The sequence below is a fragment of the Rhipicephalus sanguineus genome, chromosome 7 (genome assembly GCF_013339695.2).
Source record: "Rhipicephalus sanguineus isolate Rsan-2018 chromosome 7, BIME_Rsan_1.4, whole genome shotgun sequence".
Taxonomy (NCBI): Eukaryota; Metazoa; Arthropoda; class Arachnida; order Ixodida; family Ixodidae; genus Rhipicephalus; species Rhipicephalus sanguineus.
Window position 1 is genome coordinate 4,249,236 of NC_051182.1, and position 26,433 is coordinate 4,275,668.

At 48.4% G+C, this 26,433-nt stretch overlaps 1 protein-coding gene across 2 annotated transcripts in view; it reads right to left on the reverse strand.

Moving 5' to 3' along the window:
• LOC119399274 (venom peptide MmKTx1) overlaps nt 1-26,433 on the reverse strand; it is a 127,415-nt gene that overhangs the window by 23,904 nt on the left and 77,078 nt on the right. For both annotated transcript variants that reach the window (XM_037666089.2, XM_037666090.2), the window contains exon 2: nt 5,854-5,965. In XM_037666089.2, the coding sequence (XP_037522017.1) occupies nt 5,854-5,965 (112 nt within the window). The remainder of the gene's footprint in view (nt 1-5,853; nt 5,966-26,433) is intronic.

Sequence of the window (26,433 nt, forward strand, 5' to 3'; positions counted from 1 at the left end):
TGTGCGTGCGTTTGTATGTGTGCCTGCGCATACACACATGGAAAATGGAAAGATTACGGGGGGGGGGGGGGAAGAGGTTGAACCCCCCACCCCCAGCAAGCCAGTGCTTGGCAACAGTGGAGTGACCTAAAGTCGTCTGTGCAGTTACATGTGATGGCTGCTAACTCTGTGGCACATGGTAAATCCATTTTCACAGTGTGACGTTAACACAAAATTAGATTTTGTCATCAACGCTATCTTATCATCAACCACAACTGTCAACAAATTTACATTATATCTGACGTTGCGTTTCTACTAACGAGACAGATGATTAAAAGAGTCATAGAGAAATGCTTAAACGGCGTAGTTTTGGGGAAAAAGATTTGCACACATATGCATTTTTCCTTTTTAAAATCTGTACACTTTCCTAAAAAGTTGCGACCGTTTAGTGAAGGTGTTCAAGGTCAGCCTCGTTCGCTGAAAAATTGGGTAACTATAAACATGTACCCGCAGTTGCCGATAGAAAGAAGCAAATTTAATTTTCAAAACAAAGTTGATAACCATCGCTAGATTACTGCAAGGAGAATTTTCTAATAACTCAGCTTGTAGAAATAAAGCAAACAGCTGCATTTCAAAGGTGTCATCGGACAGATTGCCTCTCTTCTTATTGAATACGTCCGCACCTACACTAAAGAGCCACTCGAAGCACGCATTGAATGGTACTCTTAACGCCTGATGAATGAAAATGGCGCGAAAAAACGTAAGACGAGGCGAAGAAGGCTACAGCACAAGCGCATGTGCTGTACCCTTTTTCGTATCGTCCTTCGTTCTTTCGCGCTATTTTTATTCGTTATGAATTAACAACTCGCCAAACATTCTATTCTTAACGCCTGGCAGGCCGGCATGAGTACGCCGCTGCGACAATAGAACGTCGGGGCGAGCTCTGCAGTAGTGGTGCCCATGAGACGAGGTAATTTTGCGTAAAATTCCGGGATAATTGAAAAAAAAATATTAACGAGTAACGTGAGACCTCACGTTACCGAAAAATGTTAATGTAAGTACGTTATCCGTTACAGTACCTAAATAGTAACGAGTACGTTACTAAGTTATCGAAAACGGTAACGCGTTACCGATAACACCGTTACTTGTAACGCATTACCGCCAACACTGGTAATGACACGTCTTGCCTGGCGAGCCTCCTTTGTCGCCAGCTGCGTAGCCCTATTAGCGAGGTACTGTCGACACAGGTCAAGGACGCGTAGGCCCTGCACTATGTAGCGCCCTGTGAAATTCCAGAGGGGTTCAGCACATTGGACCCGGGCTATACTGCCGTCATTAAAAGTGAGCACTGCATCAAGGGGGATATCTTCAATGTTTGGTGTTCCAGCACAACGTTTTTTGAGCGCGCTCACACGCGACATGATTGAACGACTCGTTGGGGATTTGAGTTTTCCCATGGAGTCATTTCTGGATTAGCTAGCTGTTGATCAATAAGCTTCACAACCTGAAGAACAGATGCTGGAAGGTGTTCCTTATGAACGTGTGATTCACCATTCAACTGGGCTTTGTTAAATTTGGAACAGGTGTCGGCGCCTTTCGGGCAAAAACCGTGGGATGGATTGGTATCCGTTGATGCCATGTGAAAATATGTGGCCCAGACAGTTCTTCGCATGTCCTCCAAGCTGGCAATATTTCTTATAATGGCCAAACCATAATAGTCTTGGAGCTTGTCAATGATGGCATCACTAAGACGTCCCCGGCCAAATATAGATTTCCCGTCAGAAAGCTTGATGCCTCTGCTTTCTTTAGTTTTCGCAGTCTTGAGCCCATTCTTTTCTGAACGTGCCCAATGCACTCCAGCTTGCCTACTGTAACCTCTCCATGCGACTTTGATGCCTGAACTGCAAGGAATCTTTTGCTACGAAAGGAATGGAGGCATGGCAGGCCAGCGTACACGTTTGAAATATGTCATTTTTAGACAAAAAGAAGTCGCACTAAGACAAACAAATGGACTTATTCTGGTTCAGAAAAAAGCCGCGGATTTCCAATTGCGCGAAAACAAAAAAAACGTTTGTTTTCGATATTTTTGCTTACCCTGTCCCCTAAATGGCTTCAGAAAAAGGCCCTATACAGGCATTATGTCAGGACAGCGCCAATTGTGGTACCAGTGTTAGGTAACCGCTTTTATACCAACATGCACTGAGCATTAACATACACTGAAACCCTAATATATCGACTGGGGACCAATCAAATTATCCTTTCTATTTTAAAACAAGACAATGTCTTCACGTCAGTTTATAGGAAATTTTATGGCTACATGTAACAACAATAGCCGGAACAGTTGATATTGATACATGCATATTGCCAGCCCCTTGGACCATTGCGCGTGTGCGCCGGACGAAGAGAAAGAAGATCTCTCTCCGCTCGGGCTCTGAGCTGAACCGGTCAGCGCTGCAACCGCTACTGTAAATATATCGTGTAAATAGCCTACAGTCTACCGAGTCGTCATTCACGTAACATATTTGGTGGAGGTGCGGGGTACACTCGTGGGCGTCGGTCGGTATTCGGGTCGAGAGACGGAGCAGGCGACAGGGAAACCGAGATTGGCAGTTTCTTGCCGCACAACGGCCTGAATAACAGAGACCGTGGGGGGGTGCTCGGACAGCGGCTTGGTCGAAGGGAGGTGTGTGGAAGGGCGCCGGACTTGCCGCTTCAAGCTCCCGTCGAACGATGCGCGTCACATTCTCCTCAAAGGGTGGTGTGGCGCCGAGATCGGAGCACGTTGATGTGACAGCCGTGTTCGGTAGCCGAGCAAATTGAGGCACTACGCGGCGGCTTTTGGCCCTTTCGAAGCGGCGGCACTCCTTAATGATGAGGTCGATGGTCGACACATTTCTGTAGACGAGCAAATTGAATGCGTCGTCCGCGATGCCTTTGAGTACGTGGCCCACCTTGTCAACCTCGGACATTTGCTCGTCCACTTTTCGGCACAGCGCGAGTACGTCCTGAATATACGAGACGTACGACTCGGTCGATGACTGGACACGGGTGGCAAGTTCTTTTCGTGCTGCGACCGGACGGTTCTCCAAAGATGTCGCGTAGTCGCTCCTTGAAAATGTCCCAGCTGGTGATCTCGGTCTAATTGGTCTCGAACCAGACACGCGGGGTGCCTCCCAAGTAGAAGATTACGTTGGCAAGCAGATGGACCAGCCCGGCGGCATGTTATTCCGAAACACCTCCGCTCGGCTGTCCTTCACGAACTTCATGACCTTCCAACGGCCGGTCACCTTGGTGTATCGCGCACTTACGACCGGATCCGCCGACGCTTCTTTTGGCCAGGGCTTGCACGCTCCGTCAGAAGATACGTTGCGGCGTGTGAGAAATGTCAGCGCCGCAAAACACCATCGACGCTTCCCGCCGGGTGCCTTCAACCCTTTGACATTTCGTCAGAACCGTTCTTTCGCGTTGGCTTAGACCTACTTGGCCTGTTTCCCCTGTCTTCCTCTGGCAACAGGTGGATAGCCATGGCCACGGACTACGCCACGCGCTACGCCATCACAAGAGCTCTTCCAACAAGCTGCGCCACAGATGTCGCCGACTTCCTCCTACACGACGTGATTTTGCAACATGGAGCTCCACGCCAGCTGCTTACGGACCGTGGCCGCACATTTCTATCGAAGGTCATAGCCGACATTCTGCAGTCATATGAAACGAGGCACAAGCTCACTACATCCTACCATCCGCAGACAAATGGCCTAACGAAGCGTCTCAATCGAACACTTACAGACATGCTTGCGAAGTATGTTTCCTCCGGCCACTCTGACTGGGACCTTGCTTTGCCGTATGTGACATTTGCGTACAATTCTTCGCGCCACGACACTGCCGGTTACTCTCCATTCTTTCTGTTGTTCGGCCGACAACCAACGTTGCCCCTGGACACCATCATCCCGTTTCCCGCCGTGCCGACCAGCGAATATGCCCTTGACGCTATCACCAGGGCTGCTCATGCACGTGAAACCGCCCGCACTCGCCTCTTGACTTCTCAAGAAAACCAACGGCGGTTTTACGATCGCAGGCACCGAGACGTGCACTTCTCGCCCGGTTCTTTGGTCCTGCTGTGGTCTCCCACCCGTCACGTTGGGATGTCGGAAAAACTAATGTCTCGATACACGGCTCCATACAGAGTCCTTCGTGCGGTTACCCCTGTAACCTATGAAATCGCTCCTGTCGCCTCGTCGCCTTCATCTTCCACACCGGTCAGCGATATCGTACATGTCGCACACTTGAAGTCCCACCACTCTCCCAGTGACGTTGACATCTGATGCGCCGAGACGGCGCTTCTGCCGCCGGGGATTATGCTACATGCATATTGCCAGCCCCTTGGACCATTGCGCGTGTGCGCCGGACGAAGAGAAGGAAGATCTCTCTCCGCTCGGGCTCTGAGCTGAACCGGTCAGCGCTGCAACCGCTACTGTAAATATATCGTGTAAATAGCCTACAGTCTACCGAGTCGTCATTCGCGTAACAATATATCCAACATCTGGAAGTGCGATACGCCCGAAGTTGGCTACACCTGGCAAGAACTTGGCTCTTTCTCACAGGAAGGGACTTTCCCGCGTGTGTCTGATAGAGTGAGCGCCGTGATTAGGAGGGCTCCGCGCATAGCGAGTAGAAACTATCACGTGCATTCTGCCCCGATTTTTCGTCGCGGAGGTGGTGCAGGGTCGCTTCTTAGCTCCCATTATTAACGCAATGGTTGCCATAAAACGGAATTGCCTGGCTGTTCTCCGCAAAGCTGGCGGTAATACACCCAGGCGAATGTAGAGAAAAGAAGTCTGATGTCCCCGCTGGGTACAGCATTCCAAGATGAATATGATATTGAAAAAACAACTCTAAGACTACGGGCTTCCTCACTGAGTGGAACGCTTTCGTGTGTGTTTTATTTATTTTACCTCTCTTTCCTATCTTCGTGCAAGGTAGCATACCGGACACCACCACCTGGTTAACCTCCTTGCTTTACTCTTCTCTCCGGCGCCCGACGAGCACGCCCAGCTGCGTATTAAGGTGTTGAGTCGCGGTTTACATTCATACCGTATTTTCTCGCCAACTACCCGTTCCTGTATGTAACCCGGATTCTCAACTACGAACCGCGGAAAAATAAAAAAACAAAAAAAAAGACCTGGAGTATTGCCGCAAGCTGCCTTCTTTGCATTATCGTCGAACAAGGCCGTGAAGCCAACTTGCGCACCAAAAATGCTGTATATCCTTTGAAAGTTTATTGCTGAATCATACAATGTATGGAACCAATTCTCATTTTTAGCGAGTTTGATATATGCGGGTTCGACCGTATTTACGTCTATAACTCCGGAAGCAACGATCAAACGTTGCGCGAATACGCCTTCAATCACTAATGATATGCACAGCATCACACCGTAGCGTGCACTTAGTGGCCATAAAACTGACGCCTGGGCTCTAACGTGGATGCCGACGTTACGCCGGACCATGAGCTACGCGTTAACCAACAGTGTGCTCTGCGTGCCTGGTAAGCCCCTCAACTACTCACATTACATGGAGACGTCGATCCACCTCGTGAGCCTTAGTTCAAGGCGTGAAAATACGGCATATTGGTATTTCACCTGCTGGTTGGTTTTTGCTATTGTCCATGTGACACTATTTCACAAGACTCCATTTGTTTCCTTTTGACACTTTTTTCTTCGTTTTTACGTTGAACACGGAACAGTTGAAAGTTTGCACTTTCAATAAAAATTTTTTTTTAATCGTAAACTTTCCTGGACAAAGGTGTTCCTCGGCGCATTGTTACCACAGGCCTGCCTTGTTGCGCCGCGTGACAAAGCTGGGCAAAAACGCACTCACCCTTCGACGTAGACCACCTTGTGACGGGCATCGCAGTGGAAGGACTCGCACGGATTCTCGCTGTGGAATGTCTCGTTGTTCTTAATCTTCAGCTGCTCATACAGGCAGTCGTCTGTGCAGGCAAAAAGAGCGAAGTGGACGTGTGAATCGTATCACGCCAATTAGAATTTGTTACTGGTCTAGTTGGCAACATGTCACCTTGAAAATTAGGCGCAACATGGCACGCCCTCATTCACACTCGCACGTACTCACGAACAGGAGCGCTGTTTAAGGGGTGCGGTCGTGAGTACGTGCGTGTGTGAATGAGGGAGGTGCGCCTAATTTTCAAAATCACATTGCGCGCACATGCCAATTTCTCTCGTGGTTAGACACCGAACAATGCTCTGGTGGCATCAATGTATGCCGCCCCTCAGGTATAGCTTCCTGTGACGCCACCCCTATCGCTTCCTGTTAGCTATTGGAAACTCATTCCGTCTGAGTGAAAGTGTGAGTCTTTAATCCAGAGAGGCATACTAAATATATAGTTCAGAAGAGCAAAAAGGTTGATGAGCCATTGCACTCTGTGAAGCTGGATGAGGAGCGAAGCTGTTCAGTACACGACACGCAATGTCCAGCCATAGCCGATCATACATCCTGCAACTGATTCCGAAATGTCGGTCCGGAAAGTATCTTTCGATTCAGCACACGTGCCTTGAAGCTTGTCTCTTTGGTCAACATGCGTCCTTTCACCGTACGTGAGTCGTCTTGCCTGACACGCGCTTGGCGTTTCGTGCCTAATATTGAGGTGCCACTTGAGCAGCATCCGTCTTCTTGCCGCGTGCCCCGCTTCCCGGCTTGCCACGACAAACGTAGCGCACACGACCTACCTGGTCGCTGAAACAGGAAAAATATCACGCAAGAGGAAACGACCAGGCAAGCGTAGGCTGTCGTCATAAGTCGCGCAATACGCGGCCTCTCGTTCCAAAAACTCTAAAAGACACCAGCCAAGTAAATGCCATGATACGCACAGCACACAAAACAACTTTTGCACTGCCACACTGTACAAACACTGAAAAACTTGAAAGCCAGGGATAACGCATTTCAAAAAATCACCGCTAAAGCATTCCGTAGAAAGGTTAACCAGCGAAGCTGAAGCATGCGGCCCCGGTGATAAGCAGTGGGTTAATCCCGACGTTGTATTGATGCCTTGCTTAATTATTGGCATGGTTTGAACGGCGTAATCCGCCGGTCTTTGAGGATGTTGAGGATCACGTCGAAGCGCTTGTCGGCGTACAGCGCACACGCCTCAGGATCATCGTTTCTAAGTTCGACGCGTTCGAGGAACGCCATCTCCTGCACGAACCAGCGTTGCGTGTCGTCGCCGTGTACCTTGATGCATTCGAGCTGCCCGATAAAGCGGTCCCAATGAACTTCGGGGGCAGACCAAGTTGGAAATGCCGTTGGCTTGCCGAGTTGCGTTGTCATTGCGAACACCTCCGTCTTGCGTTTCTGCCAGTATTGGAGCGTGTTTGGGCAGGCGCGGGGCCACTAGTCGTTCCTGGACGACGTTGAGATTGGGCAAATGTGAAGGCATATGTGGGCAAACGTAGCCGTTAACGCGGCTTAAATTTGTCGTACTGCCTTTGATTAGTGATAGCTTGAATGTCCCACAGACCCGAAGCTGGCCGATGACGGGAGCAGCTATGGAACCACCGCGTCAGTACCTCCATAGCATTGTTCCGTTGTTGAGGCCGGACCCCGTCGATCGTAGCCAGGTTGTTGTCGAGCCAGAGGCGGTCGTGGATGTCGCAGCCGCAGCCGAAGCGCCGCTCGAGAAACTCCCGCCGAAAGCGGGCGTTGGCCCCGGTGAACGCGTTGTGCCATTGCCATGCTGACGCTGCTCTGCCGGCAGTGCCGCTTCCTCGCCGCCTCCGCCGGCGAGGAAGCCGGCAGAAAAGTAGAGATAAAGAACAAAAATAAATAATGGGGGGAAAAATAAGGTCATTCTGCCTTAAGAGGCAGAGAGATAGACCGTGAATTTATATTTTTTTTGGTATAATAACATAGATTTAATCAATGTAAATAAGGTATTAGGCCAACATAAAACAAGGAAGGGTTTCTTTTTTTTCTCCGAGCCTGGTGGCAGACATGTCACCGCCCCGTTACAAAGGGGACGCTCATAGCATCCATCCATCCATCCAGCCATGCGGGACGGTTTTTAAAGACGATAGTTTTTCTTGGGGAACTTAAACGCAGAAATTTTGGTCTGTCTGTCTGTCTGTCAGACGATTCAGCCACCTAGCCAAAGTTTAAGCACTTGCTGAACGTCCAGCCATCTTGAACTGGTAGCTGCGTTCATACTTGTGAACATTGTCAATCAAAAAGCAAATATTACGCATAGCTGAGGTGCAACATCAATACGTAAGTATTAGGTGGTGTGTTACTTTACTAGAAAATACATAGATACGTAATTCTAAAGACCCTAGCGTTTCTTAGGCTGCGCCAAAAATGCTACTTTTTCTCAGGCTGCGCTGAAACGGCGCAGAAACGGCCGGCAGAAGACTATCGTCTTTCGACGACACTTGCAGCGAAGCACGCAGATACGCGGCCAATTTGTTTTATGCCGGGGTCCACCATGTACTTCCGTTACCGGATATTACGTTCATAAAATGGACGCTAACGGGTGAGAAAGAAAACAAACCAAGAAAAATTACACCATCTCCCGCTAAAGGGGACCATGAGGCGTGCGAAGCAGTGTTTCGGCATGTTGAGCCCGCGTTTCAGAAGGGGAGGGGAGAGTGGGAGTGGTGAGGGGGAAGGGGGGACAGGAGGAGGCGATAGGGGAAAGGGGAGGGTAGAGGAGGTTTGTGGACAGGGTTTGCGCATGCGAAGTAAGGGTGGTCACGCCGCACACCACCACCAGCACCGGTTTGATCTCCGCCATAAGAGTTCCGTGGTTCGAATCCCGGCGCCGGACAATTCCCAACCGGATTAAAAAAAAAAAATCCGCGTGATGATGGAATTGTGTAAAAAAGGCCTGGGGTGCAGCCTCACTGGCGACCACAGCCAGCAATGCACTCCCTCACCAGAGCAGGATTGGCCACCCTGGTGTAGTACTTGGCCACTACCTCCCACATGAATACACCAATTAACCCTCGGCCCTCAGTCCCCAGCGGCTGCGAAGCAACTGACCAAGGCGGCGGTCAGACCTGCGACGCAGCAGAGGGTGCTAAGAATCTCTGGGTACGGACAGGCCGCCATTGGAATCTGAATTTGGCTACGTATAACGCTAGAACTTTATCTAGTGAGGCGAGTCTAGCTGTACTATTCGAGGAATTGGAGGGTGTTAAATGGGATGTAATAGGGCTCAGTGAGGTTAGGAGGCCACAGGAGGCTTATACAGTGCTGAGGAACGGACACGTCCTATGCTATCGTGGCTTAGCTGACAGAAGAGAACTAGGAGTGGGGTTCCTTATTCATAAAGATATAGCTGGCAATATAGAGGAATACTATAGCATTAATGAGAGGGTGATATGTATCGTAATGAAGTTAATAAGAGGTACAAGATGAAGGTGGTACAGGCCTACGCGCCTACATCCAGCCATGATGATCAAATGGTTGAACGCTTCTACGAAGACGTAGAATCAGCAATGAGTAAGGTAAAGACACAGTATACTGTACTGATGGGCGACTTTAATGCAAAGGTAGGCAAGAAGCAGGCTGGAGATCATGCAGTTGGGGAATATGGCATCGGCTCTAGAAACGCCAGAGGGGACTTACCAGTAGAGTTTGCAGAACGCAATAATTTACGCATCTTGAATACCTTCTACAGAAAACGGGCTACTCGTAAGTGGACGTGGAGGAGTCCTAATGGCGAAACTAAAAATGAAATAGACTTCATAATGTGCGGCCACCCGGGCATTGTACAGGATGTGGAAGTAGTTAACAAGATCCGATGCAGTGACCATAGAATGGTAAGATCTAGAATTCAACTTGACGTGAGGAAGGAACGGCAGAAACTGATACGCAGGAAGCCGATTAATGAACTAGCTCGAGAGGGAAAGTTGAGGAATTCAGAGTTTCACTTCAGAATAGGTACGCGGCTTTAACCGAGGAAACCGACCTTAGCGTTGACGCAATGAATGATAATCTGACTAGTATCATCAAGGAGTGTGCAGTGGAAGTCGGGGGTACAGTTGTTAGACAGGACACTGGTAAGCTATCCCAAGAGACGAAAAACCTCATTAAGAAACGTCAAGCTATGAAAGCCTCAAATGCAACAGACAAAATAGAGCTGGCGGAGCTTTCGAAGTTAATCAACAGGCGTAAAGTAGCCGACATAAGAAAGTATAACATGGAGAGAATTGAACATGCTCTAAAGAACGGAAGAAGCCTCAAAGCTATGAAGACAAAACTGTGCATAGGCAAAAATCAGATGTATGCATTAAGGGATAAGGAAGGCAAGGTCACAAACAATATGGATAGAATAGTTGAGGTAGCGGAGGAGTTCTACAGAGATCTGTACAGCAGCCGAGCCATTCAGGATGATAACGTAAGAAGGAGTAATAGCGCAGAGGAATCTGACATCCCACCAGTATTGACAGGAGAAGTAAAGAAAGCCCTAAAGGGAAAGCAAAGAGGCAAAGCAGCTGGTGAGGATCAGGTAACATCAGACCTGTTGAAAGACGGTGGAGAGATTATGTTAGAGAAACTGGCCACCCTGTATACGAAGTGCCTCTCGACGGGGAGGATACCAGAATCTTGGAAGAATGCCAACATCATCTTGATCCATAAGAAAGGTGACGTCAAAGACCTGAAAAATTACAGGCCCATAAGCTTACTGTCGGTTGTCTACAAGCTATTTACAAAAGTAATTGCTAACAGAATTAATACGACATTGGAGTTCAATCAACCAAGAGACCAGGCAGGATTTCGTACAGGATTCTCAACAATAGACCATATTCATACTATCAATCAGGTGATAGAGAAATGCGCGGAATACAACCAACCCCTATACATAGCCTTCATAGATTACGAGAAGGCATTTGATTCGGTGGAGACATCAGCAGTCATGCAGGCACTGCGGAATCAAGGCATCGACGAAGCCTATATAAACATAATGGAAGAAATCTACAGCGGATCCACAGCCACTATAGTCCTCCATAAAGAAAGCGACAGAATCCCATAAAGAAGGGCGTACGGCAGGGAGACACGATCTCTCCAATGTTATTCACCGCGTGTTTACAGGAGGTTTTCAGGGCCCTAGATTGGGAAGAGCTAGGGATAAGAGTCAATGGAGAGTATCTCAGTAACCTACGATTCGCTGATGACATTGCATTGATGAGTAACGCGGGAGACGAATTGCAGCTCATGATTACTGAACTGGATACGGAAAGTAGAAGAGTAGGTCTGAAAATTAATATGCATAAAACTAAAGTAATGTGGAACAATCTTGGTAGAGAACAGCGCTTTGCGATAGGTGGCGAGACACTGGAAGTTGTAAAGGAGTACGTCTACTTAGGACAGGTAGTAACCGCGGAGCCGAACCATGAGAGTGAAATAACTAGAAGAATAAGGATGTGTTGGGGCTCATTCGGCAAGCATTATCAAATCATGAATGGTAATCTACCACTATCCCTCAAGAGGAAGGTATATAACAGCTGCATCTTACCGGTACTTACCTACGGAGCAGAAACCTGGAGACTTACAAAGAGGGTTCAGATTAAATTGAGGACGACGCAGCGAGCGATGGAAAGGAAAATGATAGGTGTAACCTTAAGAGACAGGAAGAGAGCAGAGTGGGTCAGGGAACAAACGGGGGTTAATGACATCATAGTTGAAATCAAGAAGAAGAAATGGATATGGGCCGGGCACGTAGCACGTCGGCAGGATAACCGGTGGTCATTAAGGGTAACTGACTGGATTCCAAGAGATGGCAAACGCGTGAGGGGGAGACAGAAAATTAGGTGGGTAGATGAGATTAAGAAGTTTGCAGGTATTACGTGGCAGCAGAAAGCACAGGACCGGGTTGATTGGCGGAACATGGGAGAGGCCTTTGCCCTGCAGTGGGCGTAGACAGGCTGATGATGATGATGATGATGATGATAAGATGCTTCGCATCTAAAAGACCCGGCGCTGGGAATGGAACCCACGACGTTGCGGCCGCGACGGTAAGCGTCCGGCGCTAAACCAACTAAGCCATCTTGGCAGGTGCTTGACTCTTCACGAACGCGCCTTATATCTTTCACACATTCTCTCTCGCACGGTGGTCTCTGTTGGCGGTGTAGGTAGACGGGGCGGAGCGGGGCGGTGCCGCCGTCTGTGAGAGGTGAAAAGTAATACGTCACGATCGACACTTACTAGCACTTACTCCAAGATTGCACGCGATATCGGAGGTCATGGTTAAAGCGTCTCGATACCAGCGAGGGACACTGGCCGCGCTGGCGTCGCCGAGGCACCCTAGACGCAGTTACGTCCTTTGCCTTTCGCTTCGTGTCAGCGTGCGCCGGCTCATTGGAGTAGTGCACAATTCCACATGCACCAACGCGATTTCTCCGCTCCGCCGCCGACTACTTCGATTGCGAGAGCACCGACTAACACAACTGCTGCAATACGCGTTGCAGAAAGGACGATTTCGACGGACGAATGTCGTGCCTTTGCGGAGCGAGACAGAGGCCAGCGGGACACACACGTTTGCGGCTCAGGCTACGGACCTCTATGACTTAGGCGTCAACATGGATGCATCAACGCCAAGCGGCGCTATAGCTGCCAAACACGAATAGACATTGTACAAGCTCTCATATATCACTACAGAATAAGCACTACTTCTGTGCAGACACGTTTCACTTTCGTGTTATACCGATTCCTATGACGGAGGCATCAGCCATGTTTTATTGCGATGGCTATTATATGGACAGTCTCGGCTGATTTTTGCCGTCGCCGGCCGCCGTCATTCACCGTATATGTATATGTGCATAGATATATATATAAAAGCCACAAAGAAAATAATTCAGAAAAACTTTCCGACGCGCAGAATCGAATGGGCGACACCTCGCTTTCCAGCGAGCGGCGTTAGACGGTTACGCCACCACCAGTACCGTCTTTCAGCCTGTTAACGGCGAGCTATGTATATACACAATTTCCTTCCGCATGCTTTCTTATTCGCCACATAGATGGCGCGATGTGCGCGCGTTGAGCGCTTTAAAGATCATCGCCCCGCTCCTGCGAACGCCGTTGGTCTTCGCCCTACAGGGCGTGCCCGCCTTCGTGCGCTTATCTCGAAGAAAGAAGGGGGCGGCCGGGGGGGTGGGGGGTGGAGCGGGAGGCTGCATGTCTTGTGCTTTCCCCGCGATGTCCGCGCTGAAGCCACAGAGCGTACGAAGGTCACTTAGCAGCGGCCGCGTTTGCGAAAGGAGCGCGCTGTTCAAACAGAAATAAGTAACAACTGTGACAGTTCGCGCTCGTCCTGTGTGTACCTGTTCGTTTGTTTCGTGCGTCTTGCTTTATGTTTGAGCAGTGCTCTTCAAGTGTCGAGCTGTGACGCATGATAGTTCACGCTCGTACTGTGTGCGTTCTTTTCGTGCGACCTTTGGGCTCGAGCGACGCGCTGGCAATTTCAAGCTACTTTCGGTTCTTCGGGTTACATTCCAATTTATTGCTATCACATTCATTGCTTCGCCGTTGCGGTGAAACTGTGACTTTTTTTAGGAGCGGAGCTCCTTATAGCATCACCTTGTCCGTCGTCGCTCCATCCGGCGTGCCTCCGATGTCGCGTCTCCCGTATCATTCAATAGATTGCGCTGTCCCATAGATATAGAAAAAAAAATAAAATAAAAAAATGAAAAGTAAAAAGTAAAAATAAATATAATAAAAAATAAATGGTATAAACAAATAATAAACAATAAAAAATAAGGAAAATGAAGAAAATAAAAAATAAAAGATATAAAAAATAAAAATGGAAAAAAGAAAAATAATCAAAGCGGCGTATTGCTTTGATTACTGCTGGGCGAAACCACTGAACATTTCACGGTGTAACCATGATTGCTTCAGGAGCTTCGCCCAAGCTCTTCATCATTCACCCGTGGATATGCTGTAATTTTTTAATGTGCAGGTCGATCCGATTTGCCCACGTGACCATTGCGATGACGTCACCAAAAACGTCACGATTGTCACGGCTTTTTTCGTTTGCTTGCTTTATTTTCCATTTGAAGTCAGTTTGAAGTCGAGACAAATCACTGAAAACGTGGATGAAAAGCAGTTTTCTGGAAAAGCCTCGGATATATACATTCCTTCCCCCATGGAATATGTGACCAGGTGCAACGTCATGAAGCATTGCAGTGACTACGCATGCGCAAGCCTGGTCTGCCTATGTACAAATACACCGGCATCATGCAATAAAGCGTCTTTCGTTTCCTGCTGCTCGGCTATTCACATGGTGTCAGAAGTGGGGCGGTGGTTCGTTTGATACCACCGCAAGTCGGCATTGAGTGAACCCACGGACCGGCCGCAAACGCCCGTCGCGAGAATGGCATCAACACTGCTGCAGCCACCGAGGCCACTAGACATGTCTGGGGACACGTTTTACCACTGGACTGCATGGAAACGTGAGTTTGACCTTTTTGCTACGGCGACGGGACTGAGCCAACCGCCTAAGGATGTTCAAGCCGCAACCTTTTGATGGCAATAGGCGAAGACGCGAGAAGAACATTCTATACGTTCAAGTTCGACAGCGAAGACGATAAAAAAGACCTCGGAATTATTTCGGCAAAGTTCGAGGCGAATTTCAAGCCGTCTGAGAACCTCACCTTTAACAAATTCCGATTTGGCTCCAGGGACCAACAAGAGTGAGAGTCGTTCAATGACTGGCTTACGGAGCCGCGAGTCCTCGCGGGAAGATGCGAATTCGGTGAGCTTGAGGAACGGCTGATTCGGAGCAGGATAATTCTCGGCATCAAAGATAAGGATTTCCAGCAGAAGCTTCTTTCGGGAAATCCCTCGTTTTCAAAAGTAGTGGAAATGTGCCGCGCAAGGGAACAAGCAAAAGAACAGCTACTAGAAATAAGAGCCAGAACGGACAACCCGACAATTGCCGCAATCAAAGAAAATACAACGTCTTGCACGCGCTGCGGTCTTGGAAAACACCAATATGGAAAATGTGCGGCGCAGGGCAAACGCTGTAACAATTGCGGCAGAAGCAATCATTTTGCTCGTGTGTGCCGTCAGCCAAAGCGAACTGCACGCGAAGTGAAGCAGGTTGTTTTAGGAGTTGAAGACGAGTATTTTCTACAAGCCCTAGAATCGTATGCTATCTCCAGTGAGTACCGCTGGTCGGCGGAAATTGTTATCGCAGGTTCAGCGGTTGAATGCAAAATTGACACGGGAGCTAACTGCTGTGTCATGCCTGAGGTGACACTTCGGAAACTAACTACGCAGCCGGCGCAGTCATGCTCGACCACCTTGCGCGCTTTTTTCGGCCACAAGCAAACAGCGCTGAGTAAAATCACCTTACCGACTTCGTACAGGGCTCAGACCTGTCAAGTAGAATTTTTCATCGTACCGCAGTCCGTGCCGGTAACAGTGAGTGGCAGTGTTGCAGAGCGATTAGGACTAATATCTCGCGTACGCGCGGTCGGGCGCGGCCAAGCCAGGACCCAAGTGCCAGTTTCGATGATGTATTCCAAGGTCTCGGGGAGCTTAAGGGTGTTACGTACCACATCGAGCTCAAGCCAGGCGCACGAGGCAGCGTCATACGAGCTCGAAGAGTCGCAGTTGCTCTTCAAGAACATGTGAAACAAGAGCTCGATAAAATGGAGCATGGCCTCGTCATTGCAAAGGTAACTGAACCTACTGCCTGGCCAAGCCACATGGTCGTAGTAGTTAGGAACGACAAAGTGCGCATTTGTTTGGATCCTTCGGACTTGAACAAGGCCATACTGAGGGAGCAGTATCATATGCCGACATTAGAAGATGTAGTTCCGCGCCTGCATGGGGCAAAGTACTTTTCAACGCTAGGTGCATCTTCAGGATTCTGGCAAATTAAGCTAGACGAAGAAAGTTCATTACTATGTACCATGAGCACTACCTACGACCGCTACAAATTTCTGCGCATGCCCTTCAGGATTGCCTCGGCTCCAGAAGTTTTTCAGCGGGCAATGCACCAGGTAGTGGAAGGCCTGAGTGTTGTTGCCGTTGTAATGGACGACATTTTCGTATGGGGAAACTGTCGAGAAGAGCATGACAAAAATCTAGCAGCTTTGTTCGAAAGCTGCAGAGAGCACAACCTAAAGCTGAATAAAAAAAGTGTCATTTTTTGCAGCCGCAAGTTCGATACATGGGTCATATCCTCACGCAACAAGGACATTGCCTGGATCCCGGGAGAGTAGACGACATCTTGCAAGTGCCACCACCGCAAAATTGTAAGGAACTGCAGGTTTTTCTCGGGATGATGAACTTTGTGGCGCGTTTCATCCCCAACATGTCTTCGCTATCTGCACCCCTCCGGGAGCTATTGAATAAGCACACGGCTTGGGTCTGGACACAAGAGACCCAGGAAAGCTTCAATACACTTCGCGCCTGCTTAACAAAAGCACCTGTTCTTGCCTATTTTGCGAAAGGTGTTCCCTTGACGTTGTCCGTGGACGCAAGCCAGAAAGGGGTAGGGGCAGTTATTTTGCAAAATGGACACCCAATCGTCTACTCGTCGCGTTCGCTTACCGAAGCGCAAAAGAAATACGCCCAAATCGAGAAAGAGCTGCTAGCCATTGTTCACGGGTGCGCAAGGTTTGAAGACTACATCCTAGGGCAGCCAGAGGTAATCGTCGAATCCGATCACCGCCCTCTAGAGTCAATATTTAGGAAACCACTATGTGAGTGCCCGTTACGATTGCAGCGTATGAGACTCTCCCTTCAGAGGTTTCCTATAAAAGTGATTTACAAACCAGGAAAAGAACTGTTCCTAGCGGATGCACTTTCGCGCTTTCCAAACCAGAAGGAGCTGAAAGAAGAATCGCTGGATTTTCATGTACATGCTCTCTCTTCACTTCCAGTCTCTGATCGGCAACTGCAGGAAATACGGGAAGAGGTACACAAGGATGCAACAATGACCGAACTGTGCAGCTATTCAAGCACAAAATGGCCTGAGAGCAAGCTTGAGGTGTCTGAGACCGCACGAGTCTACTGGAACTACCGCGATGAACTTCACGTCGAAGATGGCCTCCTTCTAAGAAGCAACAAGTTGGTCATTCCACCAACAAAAAGGCAAGAAGTACTTCGTTTGCTTCACGCGGCACACGGGGGTGAAGAAAAGATGAAGCCAGAGCCACAGCAGTTATGTACTGGTTGGGCATGTCGGCGGATATTGCAGCTCTAGCGAAGGCGTGTCAACTTTGTCAAAGGTACAAGAGCAGGAACGCCAGACTACCAATGCTTAGTCCCGATATACCTACTTTGCCGTAGCAAGTAGTCGGAACCGACCTTTTCTACCACGAAGGCGGTGAGTATGTTGTTGTGGTGGATTTCTATTCTTTTTTTTTCGAGATCGAGCAGATGAATCGAACTACGGCAGAAGCAGTGACAAAAGTGTGCATGCAAATCTTTGCCACGCACGGCATACCAGCAAAGATATGCAGCGATAATGGCCCCCCGTTCAATAGCGCATGCTTCCGTATTTTTTCAACGCATCTGAGCATCGCCCACGTGACCTCCAGTCGGCATTACCCTCGTGGTAACGGCATGGCTGAAAGGGCCGTCCAAGAAGCAAAGAAACTACTGAAGAAGTGCCGGTTCGGAACACTGGAGTTCTACAGCTGCCTGCTTGAATGGAGAAACATACCAAGGGATGACCGCCTAAAGTCACCCGTCCAACGACTCATGGGTCGACAGACGAGGATCAAGCTGCCCGTTCTAGACTGCCACCTAGAACCCCAAACCGTGCCGACCGAAGTTGTCCGAAAGCGACTCGACGAAATACGGCGAAAACAACGCGTCTTCTACAACAAATCAACGCGGAGTCTACCGGAAGTGCACAGTGGGTCCACAGTATCTGCTTATGATACAACAAACAAGACTTGGGCAACAGCAGTCGTCATGGGCCCGGCAAGTACACCACGCTCTTATATTGTTGCGACTGAGAACGGCCAGCATCTACGACGCACGAGAGAGCACCTCAGGTAAAAAAACGGGCAGATTTTCTCGCAGCAGCCAGAAAGCACGACAGCGGCCGCGCAATCCAGCCCGCAGCCGTGCACCACCGAGCAGCAAGCACCTCAAGAAGCGCTGCGTAGAAGCACAAGACTGCGAAGAGTGCCACAACGCTATCCTCTCCCAGAGCGGCCAACAGAAACTGTTCAGCGGATGCAGTGAAAATTGAACTTTCAATTGTTTTTTCAATGTGTCTTTGTTCAGACATTTTTTTGTTCTGTTTTTCTTTTTTTTCTAAGGGCAGAAAGATGTGACCAGGTGCAACGTCATCAAGCATTGCAGTGACTACGCATGCGCAAGCCTGGTCTGCCTATGTACAAATACACCGGCATCACTCAATAAAGCTTCTTTCGTTTCCTGCTGCTCGGCTGTTACGAACATCGGCACAAAGTTCAGTCGCTGTCGGGTCCGTTGTCATCCGACGTTGACGCGTGCTAAGAGGTGTTTGCAGTTCGTTGTGCGTCCGTCTGCCATGCACTTGACCATTCGAAGGTCATTTCGATGGCAAAGCTGGTGGGAACGCGGTGTGTGCTTCTTGTTTTGTGAACTCTCGTTGTTATGAGATAACCAGCCAGACTTCTTTCTCGCAACGTGCACCTCAGGCAAACGACTGCATCCGCATCGGCAGCTTCTAGTTGGTACAGACTAGTGCGTACTGTTACATGCCGCTTATGTAAGTAAAATATGTGAAGGTGTTCTGCGGTAAAATGGTAGAAAATAGGAACTATGTCGTTCGTTTTCTTGCCAGTCATTTGGTGTTGCAACATGCTGTAGCCGTAGACAGCTTATTGCGTCGACGCTGCCGAACATTCGTGCCTGTTTAGTTAGTTTGGCCTGGAAAGCCAGTGCGAATGCCTTGTGGGCTGTTTCGTTGAACTCCCACATCTTTATAAGCGAACTGGCCGGTGCCTTGATCACCGTGTAGGTGCTCGTTTTCATTGTTTTCTCTTTCATCCTTTTTTACATTTCACAGCAAGAACGCGCGCCATGTTTAAATCGCTAAGACAGAACGACACAGTTCCCTGTGTACGTTTTCCCGTGTCACGTTCGCGTTGTGGTGCCCGTGGCAGTCTACTCGCTTCCTTTTCGTCGCGTAGGGATGGTCGATTAAAATTTTTAATCGATTAATCGTTAATCGTTAATCGATTTAGCCTTTAATCGATTAATTGCTTTCGGCGGAATGTTTTAATCGATTAATCGATTAATCGGCATTTCTTATGGGTGCTTAAAAACCGATATCTCTTCGTTTCAGAGGCATCGTTCGTGTTTGATATGGACCCAAATCTTTTTATCAGACGCTCTGACGGTCGAAAATTCCCACTTTCGAAAGTGTCGACGACGGGCCCCTTGTGTCCAGTGTGCGAAAATTCCCACTTTCGCACACTGGACACAAGGGGCCCGTCGTCGTTGGTTGATGACGCGGATTCAAGCATCTGTGGCCATCATCCCTAGACTATTCGGCAGCAGGTCGTATTTTCTCGAAGCCTTGCCTACTCGAGCTCATAGAAACCGGAGGGCGCGTTCGGGGACCACACTGGTTGGAAAGTGGCAGCTGAAACATGCAGTGTGGCGGAGGGTGAGGAATCCCGAGAAAGGTAAAATAGAGACGAGGAGGAAGAGGAATTGAATAAGACGCTCGCTCTCGCAAGCACGGCATCTTTTCCTCGGTTTGTCGGTTAGATATTGTGGGAAGCCCTACATAATACTATAATTGCGGACTGACGCGATGTTTTCCTTGAGGTCACCCATGCAGAGATTACACAGAAACATACTGGCCTCAAACACACCATCGGTACAGGCAATTGCGGGAAATAGAGGTGACATGAGTTTGTCCCTGCCGGCTAGAATGAACAGCAGCTGCGGCAGTATGCTCCGCAGGTTTCATCTGATCGTTGCCTTAACACGGCGCCACTCGCACCTTTTCAATCGTGTGTACAGCCTGAAGCGCTATCTAGTGTATCAGACATTACAACATAAATTTCGCGACTGTCCTTCTTGTCACAGCAGAAGACGGGGGCCTCTAGCTGAAAGCTGTATTTCTCCCTAAATATGCGACCATACAGTATTACTAAATGCTACATGGTCACTTCTTCAATAGTAATGCACTGGATGCTAGACGTTCGGTGAGCCGACGCGTAAAGTTGCGGATTACATAAAGGGTCTATAAGACCCTTTTCACAATTCGCGAGTGCGCATTCCTGCGCTACACTTTCTCTCAACTAATGGCAGAAACTTTCGTGCTTCAAGCGCTGGCTTTGAGAAGTGCTTGCCACATTTATTACACCTTGCAGTCTTCGTTTTCTCATCTTCAGCGAACAACGACCACAATGCGCTCCTCTTCCGATTGCCCGGCATTATGACTATAGACCGGATTTTAGGTAAATGCCTATATTGTTCCTTGCACTCCTATCGCGCCATTTTGATATATGAGCAAGAATTAGATATTAAAAAGGGTTTGTATAGTGTTTTTATAGTGCCTATAAATGCCTATTTTTAGCGTTCGTGCCTAAATTCTTACAAATGCCTATAAATGCCTATTTTCAAAATTGGCGCTTATATGAGTGCTATTTAGCCTCAAGTTTCGCTCTCGGGTGCAGTTTGAGACCGTTATTCTTGTTACTGCGTAAGATTGACTGTTTGGAACTACGGGGTTCCACCTCGTCCTCTACTTCAACCAAGTCTAGTCCTCTAGGTCAACCAACCAACAACCGCTGGCACCAGTGAAGCGGGACACGCCGGCGAGCATTCGCCGCCGCGCTGACATGGCCCGAGCGGTTGGCGAATGCGAAACCGCGTAGAGCCGTCAGCGGAAAGGAGAGCGAAGAGCAAAAATTAAAAAAGAAAAGTGTGATGTGCACGCAGCTCTTGTTTTGTTTGTAATTTGTTTTTTAAGGTGTTCACTGCAGCAGTGTAGCCAGAAATCTTTTTCATTGGGGGGGGGGGGGGTGGGGGGGGACACCCATACTTTATATATGTTCGTGCATGCGTTTGTATGTGTGCGTGTATATACACACACGCAAAACTGAGAAGTTTCGGGGAGGGGGGGGAGGATGAACCTCCCCCCCCCCGCCTAGCTACAGCTACAGCTACTGCCAGGGGAGAAATTGGCTCTACGCAATTCGACCCGGCCAATAGGAGGAATCCCTCCATTCTGGTCTTTAAGCAATCTGGCTGTCGGCTCCTGCTCTGCACATCTCAGACATGTCGGAGAGACACTCAGGAGTGTGTTGATTCGACAGTGGACACTTGACTCACTCTGCAGAACACCGGAGTGCGAACAGTGCGGGACAGAGCACGCTATGTTCAAATGTTAGCGCCTTTGTGCCATCTTAAGCAATAACATGTTTGTTTTCCTGTCGTAGACAGAGGTCGCGCACGCCTTCGTTTGAAATTATTTCCATTTATGTGAAAATTTATTGTGCCTATATTTACGATTTTGGAAGCCTAAAACATTGTTTTGCCTGCCTGTTTTTGGCGCCTAAAACGAGCTTTTTTAGCCCCTAAAAATCCGGTCTCTAATTATGACATCGCAAAGGTAGCAGTGTAACCACCAATGTGTAATAATTACACAATATAAGACGCAAGCAACGCAGGCCCTGCGTATACTCAGGCGACGCTCAACCAGCTTAAGGGAGAGGAGGTGAAGGCACTAGCAGCAGTAGGCTGTGAGCCGGAGAGTAGCGGGCAAGTTCATTTCTGCCTCGATTAGGGAGCCTTGTGGGTATGAAGGCTCCCTAGCCTCGATGGGCTGGAGCCGCCACCTGCCGGGGCTTGAAGCATTGGGGAGTGCTTAGAGTTGGACGACGTACGCGACGGAGATCAGGGCGAGTTCATATCTTTCTCTATGGGGTATGGCCGCCGCCAGCTCCGGGCTCGTTCTGCTAGCACAGAAATATGCGCTGTAGTGAAAGCAGTGAAAGAGAGGCGATGTGCACGGCATCTGCGTCTCAGGATAGCGCGCCTCGCAGTCATGCGCTCCGGCCAAGATGCGAGGCTGGGGGCCGGAGTGGGGTGTGCCGTAATCGATTAATCGAATAGTTTTAATCGATTAATTCAATTAATCGAAAGGAGGAAATCGATGACGATTAATCGATTAATTGTAGACCTTTAATCGATTAATCGTTCATCCATTTTACCATCCCTATCGTCGCGGTATTTACTGCACCATATGGCAATGCATGACAGTTCAAACTGGGATGCAACAGTACGTGTATTTTCGAACATTGCCCCCTATCTCTGACACAGTGTGAGCTTACCGAGATACAAATGCAGGCTTACCGAAAATATTTCAGAGATAAACCTGCACAAGACTAGCTCTGAGGTGTGTACACAGGAAAGGCAACTTTTATGTTCTTTTAGACATGTGTTGATGCAGCGACCTGTTTGTCCTATATACATATTTCCACAAGTTAGCGGTATCCGATGCAATCTAAAAGAACATAACAGTTCTCTGGGGAAAGAAACATTTTCGCACTTGTCCAATCATTGCAAATCATGTCATTGTGATCCTGTTTTCAGTGACACAGACATTTTGTTCGCTCATAGTAATAAACTTACACGTGAAGCCACGGAAGGTTCCATATAAGAAGTAGGTGTGGGAAAAAGTGTATCAGTCAACCATCGGTAGTGCTTACTGATAAAGAAATGTCTTTTTTGAATTGTGGTTAACTTGTTGTAATCTGCTCATATGCCTCATGACTTGCTCCGCGCATGATTTGTGATGATTATTAAAGACGATAGTCTTTCTTGGGATACTTAAACGGAGAAATTTTGGTCTGTCTTTCTGTTTGTCGGCACGTCACTCGATTCAGCCACTCGGCCAAAGTTGAACCACTTGCCGAAGGGCCAGCCATCTTGAACGGCCGACTAGGTTCATACTTGTGTACATTGTCGATCAAAAAGCGAACATTACGCATGTATGAGGCGCAGCATCACTAGGTAAGTATTAGGTGGTGTGTTCCTTTAATAGAAAATGCATACATACGTAATTCTAAAGACCCTACTTTCTTAAGCTGCGCTGAAAATGCGTCTGCGCTGAAACTTGCCTTCCTCCGTGCACTCTGCACGAGCTCATTGTGGCGTTTCGGTTTCGGTTCTGTATTGCACTGTACGAATGCCATGGGGCGCCGCTCTGGCATTCCTGTTTTAGCCAGGCGACGTGTAAATAAAAGAGTGTGTGGAGAGTACTCGTTGAGTGCGGACGTTTCTTCTGCTGCAGCGCTTCGCGCCAAACCGCGTGTTCGGGCTGGCTGGCGTCCCCGCCGGTCGCGTTGGTCACCGCCGGTCTTCGCCTGCTGCTGCGCCGGGTCTACTTGCCCGCAACACAGCACCCGCAACACAGCACTCATGTTTCCCGACGTATTGCCAGATGGCGTGCATATCTCACGCAGCGCCTCTTCTATCGTCTTAGACGACATTTACAGAGAAGCACGCAGATACGCGGCCAATTTTTGTGCTTATATGTTTAGTCCCTTTCAAAAAATAAATTAGTTGTGAGTAAGCGCTCGTTTGTACCTTCTTTGTGTGAGTTCCCGTCTTTTGTGCGCGCTAAAAAAAGTTTCAAACATGAATTCACCCTTTCATATCTTGTAAAGAACTGGAATTTTCACGTCAGTCGGCATTTGTTCAGGGAAATGTTATTTTTGTGCGATTTTTTTTCACGTACGTCTTGGGCTATAGAAATAAAAACACGTTCGCGGCTGTCACAAAATAAACCAGTTGGAAGTTGGTGCCCAGTCTGTCATTCTTTCTGGCTTTTCGTTTCGCTTTTATTTTCCAATTCACTCAATTTAAGTTGCACTGAAAACAACATTATGTATACCAACTCGACAATCTGCTACCCTTGTGATCGCCTGACAGCAGGGGCGTAGCCAGGGGGGGGAGTGAAATCCAAAGTTTGACGGCAGCCCGTGTGGCCGGGGAAATACATAGTGTAAACGCAAAAAGACGCACCGACCAAAAAAGGAACACAGTTCACTTGACGTTTCGGCCTCCCATACCTTGTTCACAATCTTATTGTGATATGGCAATGCCGTTGTGATATGAAAGTGGACTCGAGCACATTGGGAAGCCCAGATTTCAATCTTGCCCCGCAACTTGATCTACCGGACCAGGGAGGTCAAGGTTCACGGTTTTCTGGACTATATAAGGAGACTGAATTAACAGCCGCGCTAGTTGGCCTTGATTAATCTTGAATTTACTTTTACAGCGCAAAAGAAAAAACGGACGACAAATAAGCACGCTAAGTGCCGCTTATTTCTCTCTCCCTCTTTTTCAGCAAGGAGGAGTTCAAAAAGTTGTATGCGCGCACAAACTGTTCAACATCGTTTTACTACAACTGCAGACATTTATCATACGCATCTGAATCTATCTCGCCAGCTGCTATAAGTGGTGACTGCCCATTGCATAGGTGGGTACGCTTCTTGAATAGTAATATCTGAGGTTTAACGTCCGAAAAACCACGATATGACTATGAGAGACGCCGTAGTGAAGGGCTCCGGAAATATCGAACACCTGGGGTTCTTTAACGTGCAGCTAAATCTAAGTACACGGGCCTCAAACATTTTCGCCTCCATCGAAAATCCAGCCGCCGCGGCCGGGATTCGATCCCGCGACCTTCGAGTCGGCAGTCGAGCGCCATAACCACTAGACCACCGTAGCGGGGTGGGTACGCTTCTTGAACTGCGTTCAGACGGAGACACTGCCCGGCTATTCCATAAAATGTTTAGTTAATGTTCAGCTTGTGAATGCGCTGTTTACTTTGCACGCGTCATCTAAACGCCGTGAGATTTGACTTATTTGTGACGTGGTGCAACAAGCAGGTAATTTTATGGCAGACCAAAAATGTTTGACGAATGCCGAAGAACTAACGACCAACAATATGCCGTGTGGGAAATAAATAGTTTATTCTCCTATCTTTTTACATAGTCGCGCATAAGTGGTCATTAAGCGATGGATAATTTTCGCGCCATTTTGTTGCATCACGTTACAAACAGGTGCTGTATACATGACCCAGAAAACTTCGACCGATCGTAAACTGCTAACGACCAATGCAAAAGGAAACAGTGTGAGGTAGCTTAACGTTACAATCACCCGCATTTTTTTTTCAAAGAAAATTTATGGTTTCACCGTTTGCATTGCTAAATCAGTGTTGCGGAGTTACCACTCCAGAATTGGAATGAGTCCGGAATCATTCCACATTTTCGCGACCCCGGAATGGAATGGGGAGTACAATTGGAGGAATGGAATGGGAATGGAATTACATCTTTTTCCGAAAAAAGATCACGTTTTCTTCTACGAGCTGTTTTTGAAACTTCAAACATTAGTTAGTCAGACCCTCCAATTTAACAATAAGGAGTATTTTTAAAATGGCTTGGCTGATTACAAGCACGGTACATTTATAATGTCACGGGTGAAATAAGACAGACAGGCAGGAGTTGACGTCTTCCCCAGTACCAGACCAGCAACAACAACGTTCTCTTCTTCTTCCACTCGCGTGTACGTGCCACAGCGTATGGCTCACACATGAAGGCACGTGGCATTACTCCCTCTCCGGGAAAAGCATCGTCTCGATGCTGGTTATGCGCGCTAAAAAATGAGGAAAGAAAAAAAAACATCACTATTCGAACGAAGCAATTGTGTCGTGAGGCAAAGTGAACATGCTGCTGTCACTGAAGAAGTAAATAAAGAAAGCAGGACACAACGAGAACAAGCAGAGAAGCAAGAAAAAGAAAGAAGCTAAGTAGCCATTGTAGTGAAAGTCACTCTACGTTCGATTGACGACGCGAGAATTATGGCTTGAGCCTTGAAACATGAACCACATCAGTTTGTGGAAGCCGACGGCAACGTCTTGGGGTGCCTTCTGGGAGAACCTCGTAGGTTACGTCGCTGAGTCGGCGTAGAACCTTGTAGGGGCCGAAGTAGCGCCGCAGTAACTTCCCTGACCGGCCGCGCAGTGGGATGGGGGTCCACACCCAGACTTCATCACCTGGTTTGAAGGTAACATCTAGGTGACGAAGATTGTAGCGGCGTGCGTCTGCAGTTTGGTGACTCTGAATACGGCGTCGGGCGAGTTGACGGGCCTCTTGGGCGCGTTGAGCGAACGTGGCAGCGTCCGTGTTAAACATTCCCAGGTTGTCGGGGAGGAGCATTGCGTCGAACACTGTAGTGACCTCTCGACCATGCACTAAGCGAAAAGGGGTGTAACCTCTACTTTCTTGCACCGCAGCAAAAGTTACGTAAGCAAAAGTTACGTAAGGGAGGATATCATCCCAGTTCTTGGGGTCAATATCCACATACATTGACAGCACGTCTGCATTCGTACTGTTCAGCCGTTCAGTGAGTCCGTTTGTTTGGGGGTGATAAGCCGTGGTTTTGCGATGTTCTGTGCCACTCAGCCTCAAG